The sequence below is a fragment of the Fundulus heteroclitus genome, chromosome 6, assembly GCF_011125445.2.
Source record: "Fundulus heteroclitus isolate FHET01 chromosome 6, MU-UCD_Fhet_4.1, whole genome shotgun sequence".
In the NCBI taxonomy this organism is placed as follows: domain Eukaryota; kingdom Metazoa; phylum Chordata; class Actinopteri; order Cyprinodontiformes; family Fundulidae; genus Fundulus; species Fundulus heteroclitus.
The window spans coordinates 15,412,609-15,439,667 of record NC_046366.1 but is presented as its reverse complement, the minus strand read 5'-3'; the positions used below and the strand labels follow the sequence as shown (position 1 = coordinate 15,439,667).

The 27,059-nt window shown below is 40.8% G+C and overlaps 3 protein-coding genes across 3 annotated transcripts; all 3 read left to right on the top strand.

Annotated features, from left to right (window-relative positions):
• The first annotated feature begins 512 nt into the window (after positions 1 to 512).
• On the top strand, positions 513 to 5,170 carry mrps14 (mitochondrial ribosomal protein S14). Its single transcript, XM_036138162.1, has 3 exons — positions 513 to 625; positions 4,382 to 4,546; positions 4,761 to 5,170. Exons 1-3 carry the CDS (start codon positions 557 to 559, stop codon positions 4,941 to 4,943), a joined length of 417 nt encoding a protein of 138 aa, XP_035994055.1. The 5' UTR covers positions 513 to 556; the 3' UTR covers positions 4,944 to 5,170.
• A 1,690-nt stretch (positions 5,171 to 6,860) lies between these two features.
• On the top strand, positions 6,861 to 16,166 carry LOC105937564 (calcyclin binding protein). The gene is made up of 6 exons (XM_036138161.1): positions 6,861 to 7,002; positions 10,940 to 11,150; positions 11,268 to 11,364; positions 11,455 to 11,554; positions 12,192 to 12,286; positions 15,313 to 16,166. The coding sequence occupies exons 1-6, from the start codon at positions 6,985 to 6,987 to the stop codon at positions 15,473 to 15,475; spliced, it is 684 nt and encodes a 227-aa protein (XP_035994054.1). The 5' UTR covers positions 6,861 to 6,984; the 3' UTR covers positions 15,476 to 16,166.
• A 1,417-nt stretch (positions 16,167 to 17,583) lies between these two features.
• Positions 17,584 to 26,247, top strand: plk3 (polo-like kinase 3 (Drosophila)). The gene is made up of 15 exons (XM_012878944.3): positions 17,584 to 17,953; positions 18,833 to 18,940; positions 19,067 to 19,183; positions 20,129 to 20,258; positions 20,382 to 20,469; positions 20,907 to 21,002; positions 21,091 to 21,289; positions 21,424 to 21,550; positions 21,692 to 21,807; positions 22,805 to 22,925; positions 23,045 to 23,128; positions 23,434 to 23,596; positions 23,698 to 23,827; positions 23,947 to 24,057; positions 24,155 to 26,247. Exons 1-15 carry the CDS (start codon positions 17,735 to 17,737, stop codon positions 24,350 to 24,352), a joined length of 2,007 nt encoding a protein of 668 aa, XP_012734398.2. The 5' UTR covers positions 17,584 to 17,734; the 3' UTR covers positions 24,353 to 26,247.
• Positions 26,248 to 27,059: the final 812 nt, after the last annotated feature.

Genomic DNA, 27,059 nt, shown 5'->3' with positions numbered 1-27,059 from the left:
ATATTTAGAGTAGGATTGTGGTCGGATCTAATTTTTTTGTTTAATAAAAACGGTATAGATTCTGCTGCTGTGGCTGGTGGGAATGTTTAGGATGACTTGTATCATGAAGCTACATTGCCACACAGTGGTTTCCAAGCAGCATCACAATAATTGAAGTTACGTCATGAAGCAAGTGCCTTTAGTTGTTTTCAGTGGATTGTGTTTGAGGTTATTCTCAGGCTAAACACTGGTATTGGTGTGTCAGAATTGATCAAAGCGTAATTAAATCGTCACAATTTATTTTCTTTTTTTCTTAAACACAGCCATCAATTTGTTACTTTTTTAAGTGGCGCATTTTGTCAACCTAAGAGACAAAAACTAGTGACTTCAGAACGACATTAAGTGCCCTATTTAGAAATTGCAACGTTAACAACAACTTTAAATGTATAAAAAAGACACTTATTTGGAAAAGAACAATAGACAAATTAAATTATCACTTCACCCTCCCGGACCATAGGGGGCGATATTTTCTACATTGCTATCTTGCCCCCCTCGGTGGATTTAACCCAGTTCCATCATGGCGGCTAGCAGAGTAGCATGTATGGGGTTAAATGCCTTTTATTCCACCATTTACGCACCGAAGCAGGTAATACAGCTAATTCCAACACATATGTTGTAGGCTGAGCTGCAGTTTAATAACAAGGGGCTCCTATTTCTGTGACAGGAAAACTGACGAAGTGGCAGAGAAAATACTAATGTTCCGACTGGCTTCGTACCGCTAGCTTGACTGCTAATGCTAGGGTCATAGACAGCTGTAGGGTCTAAATGTTACTTAATGCGCTGGAAATCTGTGTTGTGGTGAAAAAAAAAAAAAAAAAACAGGACAATTTATGTTGATTCAGATGAGCTGAGTTTGAAATGTTAACATAGTTTAACTAAATGTTTTTAAAACGTTTATGGAAAAAAACACGCGAAGTCCTAATAAAGATGGTTATTGACTTCTGGACAACTTCACAGTGTAAAACTATACATTATTTACGCCCTCCCAAATACAGACATTGCTGTTACTGTTGGTAACAGTATCGGAATGATCATTCATTTCAGTATTTACTGTCGAAGTAGATCTCGGTGCATATTTCAAGTGTCGAATCTTTAATTGATGTAGTTCATATGGATTTAACAATTGCGTAAACCAGATGCATTGTGTTTAAGCGTTATAGCAAGCACGTTAATTTTCAACACATGCCCATAGGAGTCTTTTGTCTATTTCAAGGAGAGAAATTTAAACAAATGACAGTAGAGAAAATTATTAGATCAGTATTCAAATGTAATTCATTACATTTTTCCACTTGAGTAGGTATGCTCAGATTTAAGCCATCCCTACAGTTTTACTCATCTGGATTGTTATAGTTTATGATCATAAAAAGGCAAAAAAAAAAAAAAATCTCAGAAGATTAGAATACTACATAAAACCAATTAGAAAATGAGTAATGAAATGTTAATCTGTACGAAAGTTTCCAGTATTTGCACGCAGTACTTGATTGAGGCTAATGTTGCTTGAAACACTGAATCATTGCTAAATGGCATGGATGAGATCTGTCTGTGGCACTGCTGAGGTGTTAAGGGAAACCCAGGCTGCTGTGATACTGGCCTTCAGCTAGATTGCATTGTTGGATCTGGTCTCTTCCTCTTGACAGCGATCCATAGATTCCCTGCTTGTTTAGGTCAGGGAAGTTTTCTGGCCAATCAAACACGCTCATACCACAGGCCATTAAACCATGTGTTAGTACATTTGGCAGTGTGGACGGGTGCAAGTGCTGCTGGAAAAGGAGATGGGCATATCCGTGAAGCTTGTCAGCAGAGAGAACCATGAAGTGCTCTAAAAGTTCCTGGTGGAACACTGCCCTAACTTTGGACGTAATGTCATTTGTTGACTGAAAACTCCCCACTGGAGCTGAAGCAACAGGTTATTTGCTGGAATCTAATTTCCAAATTAAAATGCCAAATTTACCTCCTCTACTTTTGTTTTTTATAAAAAGAGAAACAAGACTGAATTTAGTGAAGCTCGGGACTCACCACGTGACTGTCCTACTTGTGACATATTTTGAAAGCGCTTGGTGTTGGCACTGACAGACTGCTTTTTCTAACCAGCTGAGCGCATCAAGCTATTGTGGAGTTTTCATTTTGACAATTTGGACAGACACTCCAGTAGGTGGCGGTAAAAGTAGCTGTCACAATTTGGTCATGCTATATTTTTCTCCCCCATAAAATGAAAGAGATACAATTTGTAAAATTTAACCCACAAATGAATATGGTTTGGATGTTGGAGAACATATTCTTTGTTATACACATGTTGAGAGTTTGGAACATTTATTTGATATTTATTTATTTATTTATTTATTTTACTTGTAGGTTTTGGGTTGACGTCTATGTAAGACCCTTCATTATTTCCTATATTTTCGTCTCAAATATCCGAGCAGCTCACTGTTGTTCTTTGGTTGTTTTCATCACTACGTGACTGCATTTAGACAAAAGTTTGGATCGTGGCCAGAGATGCAGCACGTTTATGTTGATAATGTTGTATGGTTACGAATAGATTTCTACTTTTGAAGTCGGCTCGCAGCTGATGCTGTATCCCAGTTTTTATTTTTACCAGCCGTCAGCAAGAAGTCTTTGCAGTGGTTTTATTGATGGATTCACACCACCCCATTGAGGTGAGATCTGCCTCAAAAATTCAAACGTTGTTGTGTGTCGGCTGACCACAACTAACACAGCCTTTCCCCCGTCTGGGGAAGTTGAGGGGAAAAAAATCATGTAGTGTGGGCCCGGCTTAAGATGCTGTTGATGACGTTGTCTCTGATTAAAGAGTGGCTTACCACATGAAATGAAAGAGTTACAGCCCATATCCTGGATAAGTCATTGTGAGGTGGCTATTGAAGCACCGACTCCTGCCATAGTCAACCATGTTTTGTGAATCTTGCCCAAGTTCTTGTATGGGTTTAGTTTCCCAGTTCTCTCACAGTTGGGACTGTCCTTCCCCTCAACTTTCTGTTAAAGTTTTCAGGCACCACCCAGTGAACCACCAGCTCCTTTTGTGACTCACCTTCTTTGTGGAGTGGGTCAGTGACTGTTTGATAGGGTCCAAGTCAACAGTCCTTTCCGTGATTGTGTAGAGTAGATCATAACATAGCCACCAGATAACATTATTTTATTTTTTTAATAGTTTTTCTGCAATATCCTAGTTTCCTGAGAAACAACACATTTTCCTTAAGGCTGGTTCACTCTGCAGGATTTTAAAATAGTCTGCTGATTCTCAAAGCCTGAGAGACGCCACACGTAACGATAAAAATTCCTAGATAAAACAGGTTTGCTTGTACAGTTTGTGGTGTCCGGTCAGATGACAAGCAAAACACACCACAGACGGGAATTGTTGTGAATCCTCTCAAGATTAAACGTGAGTTTAGAGTAAATGAACTCTAAATCTGTGGATTAATTTTAACAGAGAAAAAAACACCATAAAAAGAAAAGCCACTGGTTAAAGGAGTGGAGACAGTGTGGCCCGGGGGGCTGTTCCATTGCTGCCCTGATATGGAGGTGAGCTGTTTCTGGAAATCCCTCGCCTCGCTTTCTGATTGGCTGCACATCACATTCAACAGGCTGCGTGCTCGTTTGTCCTCGGGGCCATCAAACACGCTAGGATATCGGGGCAAAACCATCCAACATGTTGAATATCCCCAATTTGAGGTCTGAGCGTTCCCAATGTTCTGCTGAGTGGACCAGATCGCTCTTAACACAACACAGACGGCAGGAATATATCTAATGATCATCTTAAGAGACACACCGAGATCGGCGCCTCTCGGAAGGGGAAGGTCGTGGCAAAAATCTGGCTAAAAATCCTGCCGAGTGAACCAGCCTTAAGCTATAGCTTATTATCTTTAAAATCAACAGGAGATAAATATCTGTCTATATCACTCTGTATGTAATGAATCTATGTTAATTTACATTTTGACCTTATTAAACTAAAAATTGTCTAATCTTCTAAAATGCACCTGTATGATTTTTTTGTTGTTATTCATTCCTTCATACTTGATTTTTGTTATCAATTCCCATGAAAAAAATATCTAACATTAGAGCCCGAAGTCGGCATCTGTACCTGGAAGTAGAAAGTAGCATTTCTTTAAAAGGAGCCTTATTTAGATGGACGCTTCTCTTGATTGAGAACAAAGGAAAGAAAACACCTCCCAGTCAGCTCTACTGTCTTCTTAATGAAGAAACCCGCGTCTCATAAACTTCATTGTTTTCCCCTGGCCATTGTAGGCCGCAAGGTCTCACCGTGGATATTAGAAGTAACCCGGGCTGTTATCTGCACATCCTGGACTAATTGCATGTTGTTGATGAACAGGCCCTGAGGAGCTGCTGGGGAGCAGTGACGCAGGTGAGAAGTTACTATGTCGACTGGAGGATGCTGAGGGATGTGAAGAGAAGGCAGATGGCCTTTGAGTACGCCGATGAGAGGCTACGAATTAATGCTCTGCGGAAGAACACCATCCTGCCCAAAGAACTCCAGGTAGAGTGCAGTATTTCTAGAACGTATTCCACATTGTAATTAACAGACATTTACTGAATGGGAAAAAAAAAAAAAGTCTTTGTTTTTCTAATAGGGCAGCTGCCAATTTAGTTATTCTCAAGTTTATATATGTGATTTGTGGAGATTTAGTTATTTCTAAAGAAAAAGGGTAACTGCGAGCTAGTTTGAAAGCTTTATTTGACTTTGTTTGCAGGAAATAGCAGACAAGGAGATTGCAGCCCTGCCCAGAGACAGCTGCCCAGTGAGGATACGCAACAGGTGTGTGTTCACTTCCCGACCCCGAGGAGTGAAGAGAAGATGGAGGCTGAGTCGTATCGTCTTCCGGCATCTAGCTGACCACAATCAGATGTCTGGAATCCTGAGGGCAAGGTGGTGACTGTGGCCTTGTTGGACTCGTTAGATTGTGTCATTAAAAAACATTTTTGGCAGGAGGGAGGACGTCGGCGTTTCAAACTTCTGGACACATTCTGTTGGCTGTGTGGTCATCTGCACATGTTTTCCTGTGGTAATGTAGAAACAATGACATTCGTGGGAAGAGAAAATATCAGTTTCACTTAATGTGTATCTAAAATGATTAATAAATGTTGCTGTAAGTGATCTGTCTTTCATGGATTTTTTACTGTTTATAAAAATATACACAAGCTTGTCATAGTCTTATAAAAATGTATCTTACTGTTGTAAGATTTACACACAAAAAAGCTGTTGGATGTAATTAGCTGTGAAGCTTTAATAAAACCAGTTATTGTTGAAGTCAATCACAAATGATATGAAAAGACTAATGAGTCTGGAATGTATATATTAGAGTCTGGAGCAATGACCTAGATGCTTAGATGGTCTAAATGGCTTCTGATAAGAGAAGGGATGACAGAATTTGGTCAGCTTTTGGATGGTTAAAGGTGAGTTAATCTGAATCAACCTTATTAACCGTGTTTTCCAGATGCAAATCAAACTAATTTTGTGAAACATCTGTCCATGAAAGCTCTCACACTTGGACTGGCCACTAAAGAGTCCAGACATTAACCCTGTTAAGGCTGCCATGAAGAATCTTTATTGCCACCATGTCTTATCAGGGTAAAATTTCTTTTAAGACGGATACCGGCTTAAAGAAGAATTTAATGCAGCTCTTGAGGAAAATCAATGTTGCTTTGTTGGAAGAACTAATGGAAACATTGCCACTGTAAGATTTAATTACGACAAACCTGATTATTAGGATGTTATTTGGTCAGGTATGAGATTCATGTGCGTTCCAGAAATGTGTAGAATTTGATATCATACTTTTATCAATCTGAATAAGTTTGAAAAACTATTTGTAATTCCAGACTTTTCCACTATCCCATTGTGCTCTCTTTTTGTAACAACCTTTTTTCTTTCCTCATATTCTGCCTTCCTTCTAATTTTCCTCACCTCATTTTTTCATGTGTTCTCCTTTCCTTCCTCTTTCATGTCTAACATTTATTTCCTGTCCCTTGCCTCTTTCCTTTCTTCCTTCTTGCCATATCTCCCTCTTTCTTTTCTTCTCTTGCTGCACTTCTCTTGTTTCCTTCCTTTTTTTTTCCTTCTGCGCTTTCTCCCTTTTCTTGTCTACCTGCCTTCGTCCCTTTTCTCAATTTATTGTGTTCTTCCTTTGTGCCCTGTTTTGATTCTTCTTCTTGTTTCTTGGATTTTATTTTATTTTTTCATGCCTCTGTGTTTTGCAGCATCCATACTTAAAGTGAGATCTATGTGGAAATATCTATGGAAATCAGTTTATATTGCGCTTTTGTGTTTTATACTTTACAATAGCTTAGTGTAATACTTTACTCAACGGGATATTGTTCATTACAATCTGTTCCAAGTTATTTGAATGGTTAGCATCTCATTCAGGCCAGTGGGTAGCGGTATTGAACATTTAGCCATTGCACGCAGACAGCAGAGAGTAGCGCCTGCTACCATAAGAGTCATAATAACCACAGACATATGCATGGCATGGAGTGGAACATGTTTTATTATTCTGTACAACATTTGCCTTTGAAAGAGGGGCACTGGTACACAATTTGCCAGACGACAAAATGCAACTGGACAGACCTTTTGGACAAGTCTCAAGTTCTGACTTCCCTCTTATTTGTTCAGATATGTTAAAGATACTATGTTAACAGAGAATATAGTATATATGATTTTTCTTAACGTATATTGTGTATAAATATTAAATCTAAAAATATACGTCGCAGTTTAATAGCCAGATGCAACCTCCATACCAGCTGGTGGCGGTAAAGCACCAAAACGTTGTTTGCCGGCCGCCATTGAAAGGAGAAGAAGCGGAAGGTAGAGGACGTCTTCCATTGGCTGGGTCCACATTGCAGTGTACGGTGAGGACTGTTGCAGCAGAGCTGCCGCAGGGAAGCTAACATCTGGGTACGGTTCGAAACTACAAGACCATAATGGATGTAGCAGAACAGGTGAGCCTCCATTTAGGCCCCAGAAATACTGTCAGGGAAGCAACATTCTGAAGATTCACACTTGAATTTGTTTCACTTCCGTGGCAGCACGTCAGTTTACAGTAGCTAACTTTTAACACGCACACAGATGACACAAGGCTCCATTCGTGGTTTACTGCTTCGATCTTAACTCGAGTAATCCGTGCTTTCTGATTTTATTTTATTTTATTCCATAAATATGTTAGTAGTATCTGGCCATTGCTGGAAGTGTGCCTTGAAATCTCTGATGCTAACTTAGCTTTTAGCCTTGAGTGGAGTTTGCCAGAACGTTCCAGCAGCTTTTAACTAGCAGGCGACGCCAGTGCGCAGACTCTTGGTTTAACGCTTTCTGACTGCCATGGCAACGAAATTAAAATCACATGGCTTTAATAAATACCCGGAAAAACACTGTTTGTGATAAACTTTGTGTAATCGATGCTGTTTCTGGTCACTTCTTGCCTCTACAAGAAAACCGCGGATTACTGTTTCCACACGTCTGCATTTGTTTATTGCTTTAGACCAGGGGTCTGCAACCTGTGGCTCTTTACACCTTCAGCTTTGGCTCTTAAATCCCTGAATGGCCTAGCACCTAAATACATCACAGACTTGTTATCAGTGTATCAACCCTCCAGACCACTAAGGCCTTCTGGCTCCAGCCTACTCTGCATACCTAGAACTAGAACTAAACAAGGAGAAGCAGCATTTAGTTCCTATGCTCTGCTTATCTGGAACAAACTTCCAGAAGACTGTAAAAGTGCTGAAACCCTGAGTTCTTTTAAATCAAGATTAAAAACACATCTGTTTAGGACTGTTTTTGACTGTTCTAGTTAAACTGTTCTACTGAAACAGCATTAGTTCAACTTTTTTAGTCCAACTGTTTATTGGTGTTCTATTTTGTTTCTACATTTTATTCCTACTTGCTTATATTCTGTTTTATTTTCCTTCATTTTAATCATGTAAAGCACTTTGCATTGTCTCTGTACTGAAATGTGCTATACAAATAAATTTGCCTTGCCTTGCCTTAAAAACTTAGAACAAAAAATGTGAGGGGAAAAAATTGGTCAATGTTTCTAAATGTAAAGGTAATTTAAAATTGCCAGCTTTAAGCAGCATTTAGTTCTGAAATATATGCATAACATTTCCAGAAATAAAGAAACTGATGTTGTATAGAATATTTTACTATAGATAAATGAATTATCTTTTTGTCAGTAAGTTGCAAATAGGTTGTAGGTTGCTTTTTCATCATTTTGATGCTATTTTTTGCTATAAAAATCAAATGTCCAATTGAAGAAAATGCATTAAACCTAAGCATAAAAATGCTGTTGGTTAAATAATAAAAACGTTTGTGGCTCTAAGCAAAATGTGTTTTGCTTGACCGAAGGCAAAAATGGCTCTACGGGTTGTAAAGGTTGCTGACCCCTGCTTTAGACATTCCGGGCTGTTTATTTACATGTTATTTGCTAATCCGCAAATAGTTTATTTTTGGTTAGATGTTTTTAAAAGTGCTTTAAATGATCTTCGATGATGTAAGTTATAGGAATATATTTGCATTTAAGCAACTAGAGCAGGGGTCTGCAACCTGTGGCTCTTTACACCTTCAGCTTTGGCTCTTACAAACTTGGTCAGTGTTTCTAAATGTAAAGGTAATTTAAAATTGTTAGCTTTAGGATGCATTTAGTTCTGCAATATATGCATAACACTTCCAGAAAGAAAGAAACTAATGTTGTATAGAATATTTTACTTTAGCTAAACAAAGTATCTTTTTGTCAATAGGTTGCAAACGACTTGCTTTTTCAACATTTTGATGCCATTTGCGATATAAATCAAATGTCCAATTGAACAAAATGCATTAAACCTAAACAAAAAAATTGTTAGTGTTGGTTAAATAATAAAAACTGATGATCTTTAATTAAAAAAATGTAAACAAATTTCCTATATTATACTATAAAAACAAGCTCTTGTTTCAAAGAGACGTGTAACTTTTGTGGCTCTAAACAGAATTTGTTTTGCTGGACCGAGGGCAAAAATAGCTCTTCGGGTTGTAAAGGTTGCTGATCCCTGCACTAGAGGAAGAATTTTTGGCCAATCGGCATAAATAAACTTTAATGCCCATGTTTTACACAATCTCATCACATAGGTAAATAATTTTTAATGTATACAGAAATAATCTAAACCATCATTGTCAATATTTGAACATAGCAATAATATGATTTTTTTTTTTCCTCTTCTTTTTTTTTAGTCCCATTAGAATTTATATTGTTGGGGTTATGGCTCAATTTCATTACATTTGGATTGGTTTTGTCCGACGTTTTAAAAAAAAAATCCTTTTTAGATATTTAGAATATGTAAATGTTCTTATCGTCGTAAAAAGGCCTACTGATAGACAACCATTTAAGGATTTTACCTAGATTATTATAACACATTTGATTGATGAAACACTAACTTGTATTGGAAACAAACTTTAGTGGATGTCTGTTTTTAAATCTCTTGCAAATATATGTATTAGCTGCTTTTTGAACCTAAATACTTCAGCAAGACAATTTTAGTATAGTATGTAAAAGTTTATTATAGCCCCTTTCACAGACAAGAGAGGGTCACAAAGTGCTTTACACATTACACACAAACAAAATACACAATACAGATACAATTATTGTCTCAGTGGTATAAAATTCTGTAAAAAAAATAAAAATAGCATGGTGGTCATACAACACCCTCACTGTTGGAGATAGAAAGCTTGGAGAAACAAGTCAGTCTTAAGTGTCTTAAGTTGCCCTTAAAAGCATCAGTAGAGTCAAACAAACCTAACAGAAGCGGCAGATCATTATCTGTGCATACTAACAGGTCTGTTTGGATCATTTTGCTCATATGCAGCAAAGATTAATGTTGTTTTTATCAGCGGGCCCTTAGATCAGCTGACCAGCCTCTGTTGATTGTACCAAACACTAGGCTGAAGTTCAGAGGAGATTGGGCTTCTTTCAGTCGTGGCTCCAAAATGATCGTGCCATTAAATATTAGACATGCGTTTCCTCTTTTTTTTTTTTTTTTTTTTTACATCTTTTATTATCAGTTGCTTTTCAGACTGTTTCAGTCTTTTTTTTTTGACATTTTAGTCTTTGTAGTAAGTTTACATCTTGGTCCGTTTTAGTTCCCTATGGCACTTTGGGTAATTAGATGGTTTCCTCTAAATGTGCTCTATAAATAAAATTGACTTGTAGTCAGGATTGATTCGGTCACACCATGCATATTTCGTTATGTCAGATGTTACTCTTTAACACTTTTACTCCATTTCTTTTTTCTTTCAGCTGATCGAGCTTTTCTAAATTTGCGATCCCGGCTGACGGGTTGCGTTGCTATTTATGCTGGTGACAGCAGTGTAGAAGAGCAGACTCACCGTAGGTCTGTGCCGTATGGTAGGGCTAGATGATAATTCAATAACGATACATACGTATATCGATGATAGAAAAAAGGGTCAATAAAAAGTTAAATAGACTAAAAGTTGTCCTTCCTTTTGCATTCTAGCCATGTAGGTTATTATTACAGTCATTACATCTTCCCAACCAATCACAAACACAGATCCAGGAACAGTCCCACCCCCAAGCTCCGCCCCCTTCAAAGAGTTCAGAGAGCACCTGTTCTGTTTTCTCTTTAAAAAACTTGCAGTTTTGGTAAAAAAGTCTGTTGAATAAAGGGTTGAGATGGAATTCAAGGTTTGTGTGCATCTGTATCTAAAACTAGGTCGCTAAGCAACAGCATAAAATGGCCTGGGCTGCACTTAAAACATATGTTTTGAGTTTCTGGATAATTATCGATATCGATCAAAATGATTTCTATTTTATCGATATGCTTTATTTTTTCCTATATCGTCCAGCCCTACTGTGTGGAATATAAAACTCTCCTTTTTTTTTTTTGTCCTACACAGATCAGTCAGCTAGAAGCAGACTTGCAGGAGTTGAGCTCCCTTTTGGAGAAGGCGGAGAGGAAAAGGGTACAGGAGCTGTTAAAGCAGGAACAGAAGAAGGTGGAGAAAGAACTCGCGAGCAAACGACAGCAGCAGGAGCAGCAGGCCAGGAGAGAGGCAGGCCCATCTGCAGCGTCCAAGGCAGCGTACACGGTGAAGATCACCAGCTACGGTACGTGTGTGTGGAATGGATTCATCAGGCAGTGCATTGGTTAAACTGCATGAAAGAGCTTTTGTTGTTGTTGTTTTTTTTGCCCTGACTGTGTCGTTTAACTCAAATTTCCCGCAGCATGGGACCAGTCCGAGAAGTTTGTGAAAATCTACCTGGATTTGAAAGAGGTGCACAAAATTCCAGCAGAAAACGTAGAAGTGAACTTCACGGAAAGGTAACGCCACGATCAGCGAACGACTCCCGCTCTGTGTGTTCCTCATGGGACAAGTCTTATCGTTACGGTTTCTTCTCGTTCCTCTCGCAGGTCTTTTTCAGTGTTGATAAAGGACCTAAATGGCAAAAACCATCAGATGACTGTTCTTAACCTGTTGCATCCAATTGACGACAAAGAAAGCTACAAAAAGGTGAGTAAGACCTGTAATACAAAGGTGCGCAAAGCGTCCAATCCAGATCTGTTTTTCTTTTCAGCTCTAGATCCTGTGTTCTTTGTCCCACACACAGACGCCTGGCAGTTTCCGCTGGTGTAGTTGGTGTTGTGCTGTAACCTACGTATTAAACAGCTAGTTTCAGATCAAAACTTGTGATTTTAGACAAAACTGCACCAGGTTTCCAGTTTGTTGCCACAACGTTGCTGCTTGAACCTTTTATCTCTCCGTCTTTTAGACAGAATCCATATCTGCTTTTAAATGTGACGTCTGCAGGCCATGTCCTGTTTATTTTCCTTGGCCTATTTGCTCTCAGTGAAAATAACCTTTTTCAGTATAATGGCCATGATGCCAGTCTGCCGATGATTTTAAATACCGGTCATCCCCGCTTAAAAGCAAAGAATCCCCTCTACATATTTCTCAGCTTCATATGAGAAGCCCTCTAACAATTTACGGCACACAGAAACGTGCTTTTGTATAACTTAATGTCCTCTAGAAGCATTCATTTGAGGCTGAGTAAAATCAACAAGGCTGCTTAAAACCATTTTATTTTGACGTCATGTTTTTATGGGGGTTTTTTTGCGTAGCTTGAAGCTCTGTTTTGTTTTCCTTGCAGGTAAAAACAGACATGGTGTTGGTCATGTTAAAAAAGCAGGCGACGAAGAAGTGGGAGTGCCTCACCTCAGTGGAGAAACGGTCAAAAGAGAAGGAGTAAGTTCAAAATGGATTAGTAGACATGAAGTTGAGGAACGTTTATTGGCAGAGACTGAGGTTGTAATGACTTGCAGTGTCATGCGAAACTATTCATAACGTCTGGACTCTTTCAGATTTGGGCACGTTACAACCACAAATGTGAATATATTTTATGAGATAGAACAACACAGACTAGGATATAATTGTAAAGTGGGACGGGTTCATGGCTCTTAAACTCTTTTTATAAACAAAGATATGAGCATTGTGGCGTGGACAGGTATTCGGGCCCTTTTAATCTGATACCCCCAATTAAATCTGCTGCATCCAATTGCATTGTCACCTAATTTGGAAATTACATTTCTATGTAATTTAATTTATTTTCAATGAAGGGTTGTTGCATACCAGAAGTAAACAAACACAATCATCAAGATCAAGTAGCACGCAAGAGACGTTAGAGATAAAGTTGCTAAGTAGTTTAAAGTAAAGCTGTAAAACAATGTTCCAGGTTTTCAACATCACAGAACGCATCGTTACATCCATCGTCTCTAAATGAAAAGAGTATGGCAGAACTGCAAATCCAGCTAAACACGAGCAATCAGAGAAACAGCCAGGGGGCCCAAGGTAACTCTAGGGGAGCTGCACAGACCCACAGCTCTGGTGGAAGAATCTGCAGAGAGGACGGCTGTCAGGTCTGACCTTTATGGAAAGCGTGGCAGGAAGAGGGCCTGTTTGCAGTTTGCTGCAAGCCCTGTAGAGAAAGCGGCGCATGCAGTATGTGAAAGAAGGTGCGCCGGTTAGATGTGACCAAGACTGAACTTTTTTTTGGCTTGCCTCAAAATGTTACGTTTGAAGGAAAACCAGCATGCTATCCTGAAAACACTTTCCCTTTGGTGGCACATTAGTTGGACCACCGTGCGGAGGGGATGCTTTTCTTCAGTAGCGACAGGGAAGCTGGTTGGAGTTGATTGCAAGAAGATGTTTGTGGGTAGATGTATGGATTGTCGTTAAAGAAAACCTGTTGCAGGTTGTAAACCACTTGAGACAGAGGCTCACGTCCTGGCAGGACAGCGATTCTAAACACACAACCATAGCTACAGTGAAACATGGAAGCAAAGTCGGGACTTGGATCCAAATCTGAAATCTGCAGCAAACTTGAAAGTTCTTGTTCACTCCTTATAAGATGTGACTATGCTTGAGGTATTTTTCAAATAAATAATGAATTTAGTCTGTAGCTGTGCAAAGCTGGGAGAGACGTACCTCGTAAACATAAAGCTGTAATTGTAGTGAAAGGTGGTTCTACAAAGCGTTGACTCGTGCTGAATGGGACGTTGATCAAATGACGTCACATTTGCCTGGAGACAGCCCGGGAAAAGCTCAGTGCAAACTAGAATGTCAACAACTACAATAACCATCATTTTGGAAGATGACAACGTCCCAGGAGCTTCATTTCAACCTGCTTCAATCGAGAAACTCGATTGAACAGCTGAAAAGTTGGTTGAAATGTAGAGACCTCAAAATGAGCAGAAAGAAAGCAGTATTAATATGAAGGTAAAAGAGGCCGTTCTCCCTCACTAGGGATCAAACGCGAGGAAGAAACCAGCTGAATCTGTGTAGAATTACAGTTTATTACTAAGAAAAAATATATTTGTTATTACAGGCCTATGCTTTAAATTATTATAGGAGCTTTTTGCAATAAAGACTTAAAAATGGCTTGTTTTCTAAAGTTGCAAAGTCAATCATCCTGCTGTAATTAGACACTCAGATCCCATCTCACCTTCACACACACACACACACACACACACACACACACACACAAAAGATCACCAATCTTGTGAGAGAAACAAGCGACTTGATCCATGTAAACCAGCACACGGTAATACAGAGGCCGCCTCTAATCATCACAAATGTATTTATTGTATTTATACACACCGGGACTTTCCTGCTCGTAAAATACTTGTCTTGGGGGGGTTGGCGATAGCTGATAGCTCTTGCTGCACGGCACGATAACCAGAAAAGGGCAAAGCTCAAAAAAGCGACTTCACGTTTAAAAACAAACCCAAGAAACCACAGCTACTGACTCACCAAAGTTACCAGTGACTTAAGAGAAAAACAAGCCTAAAGTCGCTTATAATAAGCAGACTAAGCAACACTTGACGCTCACATGAACAGCCTTCATGGATTGTATGATGAAATTTTCATTCCGCTGAGGAAAAGCCAAACAAACGTCGCCTACCTGCACAGATGCTGCAGTCGCTGATATCAGGTCTGGACATTCAAGTGTTGACTCCTTAGCAACATTTCCTTAGGAAATGTAGAGAGCACACAGGTGTCTTTGGTCAGACTCCACAGTAAAGTCCTCTCGGTTACAAGTTTGTATCCAACACTGACATTTCTGGGGCAATACTTTGGGGGTTGGGAAAAAATTAATGGAAATGACTCCCTGCATATGCTCACGATCATCATTTCACGAGTCACTCCAACGCAGCAGCAGCAGCAACGGTGTTTTGTTGTTGCTGTAATGTCTGCTGAGGCAACATTCAGGACAGATCTGTTCACTATTTGACTCACTAGTAAACTATTAAACCATTGCTGCTCTGTTTGTAGAACCCTAAGATGGCCGTGGCACATGCTGTTCTGAATTTGAAGTTGTTAGTGAAATGTCCTATACAGGGCAATGCCCCTCCGTCAGATTTTTATCAGAGAGAAGATTGAAACCCATACTTCACAGTTATGCACTACTTTTACGTTGGTCTGTCATAGAAATTCCCAATAGACTACACTGGTGTTTGTGGTTGTAACTGTAAAAGCTGGGCTGATGGATACTTCTGCTACACGGCTTAGGAGCTCTAAAACCAAATGTGCAGATTTTCAGTTTGTCTAAACTTTCAAAAAGGACATCTCACACATTAACATGTAGAAAATATCAGTGCCAGCTATCTCACTGTGTACTATGATCTGCTCTCAGCAATGACGTGAACAGCTGAGAGGAGCATCCGCATGCTGTGAAATATGAACTACAATACTTTCCTACTGTGCCTCAACAGCAAACCCGCTATGGAGGAGAACGCAGACCCCAGCGAGGGCCTCATGACTATGCTGAAGAAGATCTACGACGAGGGAGATGATGAGATGAAGAGGACTATCAACAAAGCCTGGACAGAGTCGCAAGACAAGAAGAAAAAAGGGGAAGATATGATGGACATCTAAAAGTTCCCTTCTTTTTTTTTTGTTTTTTTATCTACAATGTGACCAAATGAGAACTGTCAAAGTTCAGGTGTGCATAACTCAAATATTTAAAGGTAGATCCCGTATCATTGGAGAATATTGTATGGTCAATCTGTAAACTGATTTTGGTTCTGTATAATTTTAGGTTCATTATGACCTGTAATGAATTGATAAATATGATATATAATGAAAAGGGGTAAAAAAAAAATGCCGTCCAGCAGAGGGCGCCCTTCACACCATGATCATTATTGCTTGTTTGACACTCAAGGAGTAAATTGTAGGCGGTGGAGTCTGTTTCCTTTCTTCCAGAGGCGGATCTGTTCTTAACTGTGCCAAAGTCACGCCTCAGTTTTCCTATGTAATCTAGAGGGACTAGAATTTAAATTTGCATTCCATAAATATCCATATAAGCATAATTCTGTTATATTTGCCTCTAGCGAATCGAATTGAAAACAAATGCAAAATCCCTCAATTGGCTTTTTATACCTTGTTCTTGTTGGACAGTTCTGTTTGTTTTTTTGTTTTTGTTTTTTACATGTGTTCTTATCAAGTTCACTTCCTCAAAATATAGTCATTGTAAAAAAATGGACTTACTTCTGGACTTTGTTGTATGGTTTTGTTTTTCTGTCATCAGACTGGTCCTAACATTCAACAAAGATAACACTTGAACCCACTTCTGTGTACGTGTTTCTTGTTTACGTTCTACAGTTACAGAGGAGAATATCCTAAATTGCCCCTCAGTAGGGCAAATTCAGAGGCAAATGGAAGCACATAGATACCCGCGCAGGTAAAACTATAAAAAATAAGGCTGCACGGTTGCACGGTAAAAACCAATTTAAAACACCGTACAGTTATTTAAAATAGCTGAGAAAATTAAATGTCAATTGAGTAGGGTGATGCAAAATCTGTATTAACAACAAAAATGAAGAAAAAAAATGAAAAAGCTGTAAACCTATTGAGTTTATTGGGAGCGTTAAGTCTAAGCTACTGGGAGGAAAGAACTGCGATAATCGTCCTTTATGCATTCATCGTGCAGCAATCTGTCACTGAAGGGGCTCACCATTTCTGCAACAGCTTAGTGCATGTGGTGGGAGGCAATGTCCAACAGTGATGAGATTTTTTGCCAGAGTCCTATCATACAACAGCAGGGTGTCTTCAGTCAGAGGCTTCTCTGGATCTGTTGTAAGACAGACCGCTACAGGAGATCATCTCTGCCATCAACAACTAACGGCAACGTTTTTGAAGAAAGTGCATAATGAGTTGCAATGACACTTAATTTCCCTTTCAAATTAAAGTGTCTTTTTTTTTTTTATTAAATTCTGCCCCCAACACCTACTCTGGGTTGAGGGGGCATCCTAGTACTGCGTAGGCCAACCTGATGATGATCTTATCTAACCATTTCCTCCCAACTGCAGCTGCTGCTCCAACAACCTCCCCCACAGAAGATGGTTGATGCCACCACAGATTTTTTATTTTATTTTTTTTAAAGCTCTTCATGGTGTTATATAGAGGGATATGTTGTGCCTTTTAGATAGGAGAGTTGTGCGCATTTAAAAATTGTATTTGCTTTGCTCTTTAAATCTGAGAATAGAGAATCTAAGGCTTTGCACGTTTTCTCCACCAGGGAGCAGCGTTCTGTAAAACTTGTCACTTTGTGTTGTGTTGTGTTTTTTTTTGTTGTTTTTTTTTACTCTGGGGAATTCTAAGCTTTTGATGGAGCAGTTTAGATTGTGCGCTGTTTTTTTTAGGTCGTGTAGGAACAGCAGCTCTTTTTTTAGTATCTCTAGATATATTTCAGAACCTTGCTGATATGTAATGTAATTTCCTGATACAGGTATCATCAATCAGAAACATAAGTAAATGTATGATAATGGGTCGGGCCAGATTAATTAAAAAAATACAATTAAAATGAGGATGAAAAAAATCCGAATTTTGAGTTTATTTGATAACCTGTTGTGGATGGTGCTTTTCTCATGCTCCTGTGAGATGCTCCGGATCCACATTCGATCATCTGGACTTTCTCCTCTGTGGCGCGCCCGCCCACCGCATCTCCGTGACGTCACGGCTCGCTATATAGCCTCGCAGATCTGCGCTCAGACACGCCAGATGGAGACAACCGGATCAGAGGGACATGATATAGAGCGTCGTTCTTCTTTTTGAGAGAGAAAAAAAACGCAAGAGGAAGGAATTGTACACGCACGGAGGGGAAAAAATAGGAAAAGAAGCCGATTTCTATATCGAATGGACTCCGGTCGCTCAACCGCAGCGCAGCGTCTTCCGTGCCGCAACATGAACGCGGATTTATTCAAGCCCGTCCCGGAGCGCGGACACCACCACCAGTCCACCGCCTCGACGAAGAACAACAGGAATAAACCCGAGCAGATCAAGCCCGAGGTGGCCCAGGTGGTGACGGACGCCAAGACGGGAAGGTCCTACAGCAAAGGGAAGCTTCTGGGCAAGGTAAGGCGGCTCTGCTTCTTCCATGTGCTCCGATCCTGTCGGAGCGGCTCGCTGCGAGGCGCCAGAAACTGAATAAATTAGGTGACAGACGTGATTTTTTTTAGATTTAGATTAGGAGTCACGGTGAAGTGTGTTTGAGGGGAGGGGAGGTGAACCTCATGGTGGATGCGCCACATCTCGCCTCTCTCCCTCCCCGCCGTGCGCGTTTTTGATGAATGAATCAGACGCAAGGTGTGTCCAGCTCCTGTTTGCAACACCTCCATTAGAAAAAAAAAAAGCGACACACAAAAATCTCAAGAATGATTGACTAACCTGAACATTCCTCGCTATTTCCTTACCCATATACGGCGTTTTTTTTTTGGTATGTCAGGTTAAATAAACGTGTCCGGCACAGTGTGTTTGCGTGAAGGCCGTTTGGCGTCAACGTGTTGCTCCATCATGATCATGTATGCGCTGCTGCGGCGGAGGGCAGGGAGCCAGACTCCCTCCGCCTGCCGCAGAGCTGCAAGCGTCTCCGTCACTTTCACGGTTAATGAATGCAGCAGTGCGCCGTGCTTCATCCTTCACGTCTCCTGGGCATGTGGAGACATGTCTGCGTCGAAAAAAAAAGGCAGCAATAAAAACAGCTGATTGCTGGATTCAGTTTACTTTGATTACGAGATGATCCATGGAGTAGATTGGCCCTGTTTTTGTTATTTTTTATTTATTTTTTTAATACCCTGGCAGAGCTTTCAGAAGCTGCTCGATTACAGATGATGAATCGTTTTGTTTGTTCAGTCTAAAGCTTCCTCTGCTGGGAGATTTGCCTGGGAGGGCTGATTAATTTATGGCCATTGCAGGTTTTTTTTTTTTTTTAACTCCTTATTCTCCTCTCCAAAGGGTGGCTTTGCACGATGCTACGAGATGACAGACCTTTCCAACAACAAGATGTATGCTGTGAAGGTGATTCCACAGAGCAGAGTCTCCAAGCCACACCAGAAGGAAAAGGTGCATGCATGTCCTGCTGCCCGAGTCTGTTGCATAATGTCTGACGTAAAAAATAAAAAAATAAATAAAATAAATGTCTGGATGTCGAACTTGTTCGCTAACGGGTCTGTTGTCAAATCTTGCCAGATCACGAACGAGATAGAGCTCCACAGATCCCTGTCGCACAAGCATGTGGTGAAATTCTCCCATTATTTCGAGGACCATGAAAACATCTACATCTTCCTGGAGCTCTGCAGTCGGAAGGTGAGATGCCGGAAAACCTCCAGAACCATTTGGCTGCAGCTTCTTACGGCAGAGACCGTTTTCTTTCTTTCTTTCTTTCCTTCTTTTTTTTATCCCCCCCTTTCTTTCTTTCTTAACCCACAGTTGGCAGGGCTTTAACTTTCCTCCAGTTCTCAGCTCTATGGGAATACCCTGTTAAAGCTGCTTTGCATGTGTCTGTAAATGATTTCTCACCCTGAAGTTGACTGGCCTCGATTCCCGGCCATTACACGCTTTTGGATTTTTTTTTTTTTCTAATTTCTGACTCAGACCCCCCTCCCACATTTTCATTTTCATATCCCTTGAAGACTAAAACTGATAAGAAATGTCAGGTGTTTGGTTCACACCTTCAGTTATTGGTCTTATTAAATAAGCCCCAAGTGCATTTTGGGAAATGTAGGGTTTTTTTGTAAACATTTGACCCATTATAGGGGAAACTTGCTGATTTTCACTATTCAAAAAACTGGCTGGCATCACAAACTGATGTAATGGAGTCGCATGAAAGCAAAGCTGCTGTAATGTAGGGGTGAAGTGGAGGTCTAGTGGCTGGTAAAGCTTCAAGTTCCTCGATTCAAACCCCACAGGCCTCCACTCTGGGTCCCTGAGCAAGACCCTTGGACCCAGAATGCTCCTCGGGCTCCAGACGGTGGCAGCCCGCTGCTCCCTAAGGGACAAGTTAAATGCAGAGGATACATTTCATTGGCATGTTCCTTTTTAGAAGGAAAAAAATAATTTGTTTATGGTCTTGACGGCTTACTGCAAAGCACCAAGAAATTGCTATTCCAAGCAAGCAGTTACCTGAACCCTGCCCTCTCATTCCCCAATTAACTTCCCTGCTACTGCAGCGAGCGTGTGGGTTTATTTTATTTTTATTATTGACTGGCCGGCGCACGGTTTGACCGTCTACTCATTGCTCTGTCTTCGCAGTCCCTGGCGCACATCTGGAAGGAGAGGCGCACTCTGACGGAGCCAGAGGTGCGATACTACCTCAGGCAGATCATATCCGGCCTCAAGTACCTCCACAGCCGGGGGATCCTGCACCGAGACCTCAAACTAGGTACGTGGCTGAGCGACCGAGGCGGCGCGCAGCACAACACTCCGAAAGCATCCCGGGAATCCGACGGGGCTTTTAGTCATGCCTGTGGAATGCCGCCTTAACTGAGGCCCTCGTCTCTTTCAGGTAACTTCTTTATCAACGAGAACATGGAGCTGCGGCTGGGAGATTTTGGCCTCGCTGCCAAGCTGGAGACTGTGGAACAGAGGAAAAAGTGAGTTATAGCAATCGTTTTGCTCTAGACTCGGGTTGTCATTTTCCAGCTAAAACCAAAATGCCTTTTTATTTTTTTATTTTTTTTTATTTTTTTATTTTCATTATTCCTCCCCCTCCTTTTTTTTTTTTTTTTTCTGCACAAAGTAGCTTAACCTAAAACCATTACATCGGTTACTAAGCAGTTTCCTCCTCCTACTGCTTTCCTCCTGCAAGTACCTGACTGAACCAGTTTCCAAGTGACAGTTGAATGTAGGGCTTAGATCAGAGTTTCGGTGCCTTGACACCTTCCTGTGGCATACCAGAATGAGTGTTGCAGGAAAAACAAAAAGAAAAAAGGTTCAGCTTGTTCTCTGTCCCTGTTTCATAATAGAAACTGTATGTGAGTTTTACCCGGTACTCAGACATGCGCCTGTGTTTTTTCTTTTTTTTTCTCAGAACAATCTGCGGAACCCCTAACTACTTGGCCCCCGAGGTGCTCAACAGGCAGGGTCACGGCACAGAGTCCGACGTCTGGTCGCTCGGCTGCGTCATGTGAGTTTGGTTGCTGCGTTTGGTGCCCCATGGGCTGTGCTCGTCGTTTTGTTTCAAACTGACCGGCTTTTTTTTTTTTTCCTTATAGGTACACACTGATGTGTGGCAACCCTCCCTTTGAGACGCTCGACTTGAAAGAGACGTACAAGTGCATAAAGGAAGTTCGGTACACCCTTCCCTCCACAATCTCCCCCGCTGCACAGAAGCTCATCTCGGGCATCTTGCAGAAAAATCCCAGCGACAGACTCACTCTGGATCAGATTCTCAACCACGAGTTTTTCAACAAAGTATGTCACGAATCACCACTGTCGTTTTTTTTTTTTATTTTTATAGTGAACGTATTGACAACTTTTTGTCCACCGTCTTAGCGTGTTTTTGTCGAAAGGCAAAATATTGATCTGTTTCCTCGTTGCATTTACAGGCTTTCACCCCCGACAAACTTCCCCCCAGCAGCTGTGTGATGGTACCAGAGCTCCATCCTCCAAGCCCGGCCAAGAAATTCTTCACTAAAATGGCCAAGAGCTTCTTTGGCAAGAAAAAGGCAAAAGGTAGGTGGCAGCGGCACCCATGAACGTTTTTTTTTATTAAAGGCTACAAAAGCCAGTGCGCACCCGCTGGACTGCAGTCAGGGCTTTAATCGGGCCTTTCAGAAGGCCGTTGCTCATTAGATCTGCAACTTGTCTTCACAGCAGAGAAGATTCCATGCGAGGAAAAAGACGACAAGGACATTTCCAAGCTGGTGTCGGGCATCGTTAAGTGTTCCATCAACCGGCAGATAAGCCACAAAACAGTGGGAGCCAATGAGGTATGTCTTTTGACTTCTCTTTTTTTTTATCATTCCCTTGCTTTAACAAGAAAATAACAACCTGGCTTAGTTAAAAGGGAGAAATTGGCAAGCCATTCTGGCGCAGCGCATGGCTGCCACTGTATCGCAGCATGTTGGCTTATTTACATCAATAGTAAAAGCTCATTATGCGTGGTATTAATTTGTGGAACGATGGTTCTTTGATATGAAGGGAGGCAATAAAGTCCAAATATAGGGTAACTATTATAAAGTTCTGGGTATGTGCGTTAAACTTGCACTGTTAGAGGTGTTCTTTATAAGTAGGACAATTGTCAGACAGCCAATCTGGTGTTCAGTGTTTTTTGTTTTGTTCCTTTTTAAGGGGAAAACAAATTTTGCGGTACAAATTTTTATCTAATTTTTGTGTGAGAGCAGGCGCACACTGTGTGCTCAGTTTAGATTGTTATCCACCGTCGAGCAGAGCCTAAATGCCACAGCAACAGGACGCTCAGGTGGCCCCTCCCTTAATCAGGCTGGTCCAGTTTCTATTTATAGGGCCTGATAGGAGCCACATTGTTTGTTCTGAGGACTTGAGCAATGTGTTCAGGAACAAAAACTCTCCTTTAGTTAAGGCGCTCGATCCTTTTTTCTCATTAAAGTATTTGTTTTAGGTGAGCTTTTGTCTTTCTTTTTTTTTTTTTTTTTTTTTTCATGAGGAAAATTGATGATTCGAAACCAATTGCTTTGCGATAACTCGGAAATGGAAAGTAAAGCTGCTTCATGTAAATGCAGTTTGCAGCTTTTTGCAAAACAAAAGCACCGTAACCAATGAAACGACTTTCATTTATGATGTGGTAGACGTTGCAAGATTGCTGCTCGAGCTAGCAGAGTTTGCAAGCATCGTCTTGTTCTTGTGCACATCTGCAGTTGCTATTCTTTGTCATGGTCATTAGTTCATGTGATTGGGATTCTTTTTTTTTCTCGTGACGCGTTATCAACCATGTCGCTTCCCTTCCAGGGGCCTTCTCCTGCTGCTCAGCTGGTCAGCCCTGTGCCTCTGGAACAGACTCCTGCCGAGGAGGAATCCAGGAAGTCCATATCCCGATCCTTCAAGGGCACCATGGCCAGCAGCACTGAACGTAGGTGTATTTTATTAATTTTTTCCTTTTAATCTGATTACCTGACTTTTTTTTTTTTTTTTTTTTTTCTGTATTCCTTACTCATTTTGTAATGGGCATTTTCTGTTTCTTCCCTCCAGCATGTGAAGATGTCCTGACTCCTTCAGCTGTTGCGGAAGCTGCCATCAAGGTGCTCAACAGCTGCCTGGCCACCATGCCTGCAGGTGAGTTCGGAGCACTCTGTCATCCATGGCGTTCACATTGTCCGTGCGTTCGGTTGCCGTCGCCAGGAAACAAAAATGCCGCCGCCTTAACGCGAGGCATCAGTTAGCGATGCAGGCTCATTAAAGCAAACTGGAGCTCTTCTAGGATAATTTTTCCGGCCTCTAGCCATTTAAGTTCCTGAAATACCTGCTGACTCGTACATCTCTAAATGCCGCACACCTTTTGTTGCATTTATGGAGTTTATTTATAAGATGCTGACTTCTGGACTCTGTAAATGACGGCAGGTTTCTCTTTCTCCCTCCAGCTACCAGAAACCCGCCCTGTTTGTCCAGGCCTCAGTCCTTCCTGTGGGTCACGAAATGGGTCGACTACTCCAACAAATATGGTTTCGGCTACCAGCTGTCAAACCAAAGCATCGGCGTGCTCTTCAATGAGGGGACGCATCTCAGCCTTTGTGACCAACGCAGGTAAGTGGCTGCCAAAGGCTTTTCAGAACGTCTTGAGTTGGGCTTCAAATGTTTCCTGTATTCAACAGTTTCTATTTTTTTTTTTTTCTCTATCCAAACAGGACGGTTCATTACTGCTTGACCAACAACAAGCACTTCACGTTCCCGACCCAGTCGCTACCCGAGCAGCTTCGCAGCCAGAAACAGATTGTTGAACTCATGGCCAACTACATGGAGCAGAACCTGATGGAGGTATTGAACGCCGTTCTTCCGTACATGGGTGTCGTTTTTTTTTTTTTTTTTTTTTTTTAACAGCAAGTCTTGTAGAAAGGAGTCAGCTGATCAAACCAAAACTTTTCTGTTCTCCTCAGGGTGGAGATCTGCCTTGTGAGGACCAGAACTCCAGCGCCCCTCCTCTGCTGCTTCAGTGGGTGAAGACTGACCACGCTCTCGTCATGCTCTTCAACAACGGCACCCTGCAGGTTCGCAAAAGTTCATGAAGGCTACAACTAAATGAGCTAGTTGGTAAGAAGCTCGGCCTCTCCTTTTACTTATAATAATAATTTTTTTTCTCTTTAGGTGAATTTCTACACCGACCACACAAAGATCATCCTGTGCAAGTCGTCCGACGACGCCTACCTGCTCACCTACATCAGCCGGGAGCGTGTTTCATACACGTACCTCCTCAGCATGCTGATGGACCTGGGCTGCACCGCCGAGCTACGCCACCGGCTCAGATATGTGGTCCAGCTGCTCCAGCACCACACCGACGCCTGAGAGCGCAGCTCTGATTCCTTCAGGCTGAGAGGCAGATGCTTCAGAAGCAGCCGGACTAGTTACTGACTTCCTTTTTTTTTTTTTTTTTTTTTTTTTTTTCCTTACTTGGCCTTTGCTATTTTTTTTTTGTTTACGTTCCTCATGGCAGTGCAGAGGGCAGGTGAAGCCTGTTTTTTATTTTAACTGATGAAACGCCGCTCAACTTGACTGAGTGACAATCTTTCCTGGACCGCCGTTGGCGGGCGGATTGGTTTGAATGACCTTGATGACGTTGAGCGACCGTGAAGTTACCCAAAGAAGCGTCTGCCTGAAGGGTTTGTGCCTACCAGTTTCTGCCTCAAAAGGTGTCCACCTGGAAGGTTTTGATGCCTGATAGAAGAGCTTGGTACCTTGTGTGAATCGACGGAGAGCGAGTACGTGAAGACCCTCCTTAACTTTCCTTTAATCACTCAGAACCACTGCTTCTTGGACGGACCTTTGGAACGCCAATGACCCTGCAGCCTGTCAGCCGGCGGCTGACTGTGCAGGCACGGTTTCTCAAAGGTTCCTAAACACTAAAACAAAACTGTTCAAACGGCTTGCAAATGAAAAAGGGTTGGTCTTGTGGTTGAAATGCAGTGAGGCTTTTTTTTTTTTTTTTTTTTATTATTTTTTTGTCTGAAATGCATTTCAGCAGCAAGTTCCTCCCCCCTGTAGACTGCAACTGTGATCTTTTTAAGCTGAGTTGCTCTCGGATTTCAGAATAGTTTGACTTGAGAGAGAGAACCTCCTACCCTCGGTCGTTTTCTGGCCTTTATGGAACATGGCGCACATTCATTTTGTTTTTTTTTTTTTTTTTATATAATTTTTTTTTTTCTCTGAAAATGAGCCAACAGGTCACTTAAGATCTGAACCTCACACGCACAATATTTCTGGGCTCATTTAATGAAGGCGATACTAAACTATTGCTTCTTTTGAGGCAATGTCACATTTTTCTTTTTCTTTTTTTTTTCTTTTTTTTATTTGATGCAAATTTCACAAATGCGGTACACGAGATGCTACAGGGACGAACACTGATTCTGCACTTTTATTTCGTTTAACTTTTTTTGATAACTACATTTTTTGTTTTGTTTTATACTCACTTGTTGAATTTTACTATACAGTTTTTAACCAAATATATTAAAGGTTTCGTTTTTAAAAAGGATTCCGTTTTTAAATTCACGCGCAATAGGTGAATGTGTGTCCTCTACACAAGCGCCAGGAAATGAGGTGACGTCATTGGGAATGTGAGGGTGTGGAGGTTTGGATAAAAGTGCCTTTCTGAGGGATGTCTGTATAGTGTAATAACAACCCTTTGATGAATGTCGAGCTGGCTACGAGCAAGATGTCAGATGGGTTTTTAAAAGGTGGGGTTTACTTTTGCACTTCGAGCCAAGTTTAAAAGTAAACCCAATAGCACTACACTCACTACCTGGTATAAGCTTTTAGAACAACTGTTATAAGTATATAGCCCAATAATATCCTCTATGGAGAAAAAAAGGAAACCTTGTATTCTGTCGTACTGTACTGTAATCCTTCTGGTTTACATTGCTTTCATGATCCAGAGTTGTATCCTTAAAACTGTGACCTGGAATGCAAGTATTTCTTACACGTGTTCCCTAAAAACACCCAGTGTTGTGAAAGCCATCAGCCAATTCAGAAGAATCTTTATTTTTTTGGCACATAATGTCTATTTATTTTTTTATTTATACATGTTCATGTGTTTTTTTTGTCTTTTTTTCTTTTCTTTTTTTATTTATTGTGTAAAAGTTGCGGTATTGACAAGAGGAAATGTTAAATTCCGATCACCTTTTTTTTTTGTATGTCATGTTTTGGGGAGGGAAGAAATGGGACAAAAATAAAGTTTATTGAAAATATTCCTGAGTCGTACTTTATTATGTATCTTGTAAGGTTGTTTTGATCTTTTGTATTAGCTTCTAGCCAATATTTACAAGCATAATTTGAAACCTCTTGCATCAATTCTGTTTCGGCTGTCTTGAAAAGAACAGTTGACGGTTTAGATGCAGTTTTAAAAAAAAATACTTGTTTTTAAGCTCATGGCAACAGGCTAAAATCTCACTTAAGTGTGCAAATGTTATAAGTATGAATTAAAACGTCTATTCCCGATCAAACCTTGAGCGTTAAACAACTTCTGGTAAGGGATTTAAAGGTGAAATCAGCTATTCCAATGTATGAGGGGGGGATAGTCCAAAGTGGAGGATATTAAAACATGGCAACTTTCTAAGCAGGTTCACCCCACAGCAGAACACAAGATGCTGAACAAAATCTCCATAAAACCTAAAAATGTGACCAATAGCAGACTCTTGCTACTGTGAAAGTCCTGTAAAATCAGGCTGTACATGCAAGAACCTCTTCAAACCTCAGATTTCAAATTAACTGGGGCAAATTCCTCAGAATGGCAGATGGCCAAAGAAGTGTCCTTGAGGTTATTCTGGTCAAAGTGAGGAGGGTGTCCTAATTCTTCAGAATACACCTTTCCGTTGGCATATTTGAGTATTTGTATTATTTAGAGACTGAACATATTTAGAAAAAAAACAAAATATTGTCCTTTTTTTTTTTTTTCACTTTACATGCCAACCGGCTTTCTGGAGGTGCCAAAACACAATCTTCCCTGTTGAATCAACACATATCATGCAATTTTTCTCAAGTCTTTTGGGGACTTTTGGAG

Coding starts and splice junctions, on each gene's coding strand:
- LOC105937564 (XM_036138161.1), top strand. Junction 11,151..11,267: donor GGTGAAGATCACCAGCTACG/GTACGTGTGTGT, acceptor AATTTCCCGCAG/CATGGGACCAGTCCGAGAAG. Junction 11,555..12,191: donor ACAAAGAAAGCTACAAAAAG/GTGAGTAAGACC, acceptor TTTTCCTTGCAG/GTAAAAACAGACATGGTGTT.
- plk3 (XM_012878944.3), top strand. CDS start 17,735: ATGGACTCCGGTCGCTCAACCGCAGCGCAGCGTCTTCCGTGCCGCAAC. Junction 21,808..22,804: donor AAACAGTGGGAGCCAATGAG/GTATGTCTTTTG, acceptor CTTCCCTTCCAG/GGGCCTTCTCCTGCTGCTCA. Junction 23,129..23,433: donor CCTGGCCACCATGCCTGCAG/GTGAGTTCGGAG, acceptor TTCTCCCTCCAG/CTACCAGAAACCCGCCCTGT.
- mrps14 (XM_036138162.1), top strand. CDS start 557: ATGGCGGCTAGCAGAGTAGCATGTATGGGGTTAAATGCCTTTTATTCC. Junction 626..4,381: donor CCATTTACGCACCGAAGCAG/GTAATACAGCTA, acceptor GTTGATGAACAG/GCCCTGAGGAGCTGCTGGGG. Junction 4,547..4,760: donor TCCTGCCCAAAGAACTCCAG/GTAGAGTGCAGT, acceptor CTTTGTTTGCAG/GAAATAGCAGACAAGGAGAT.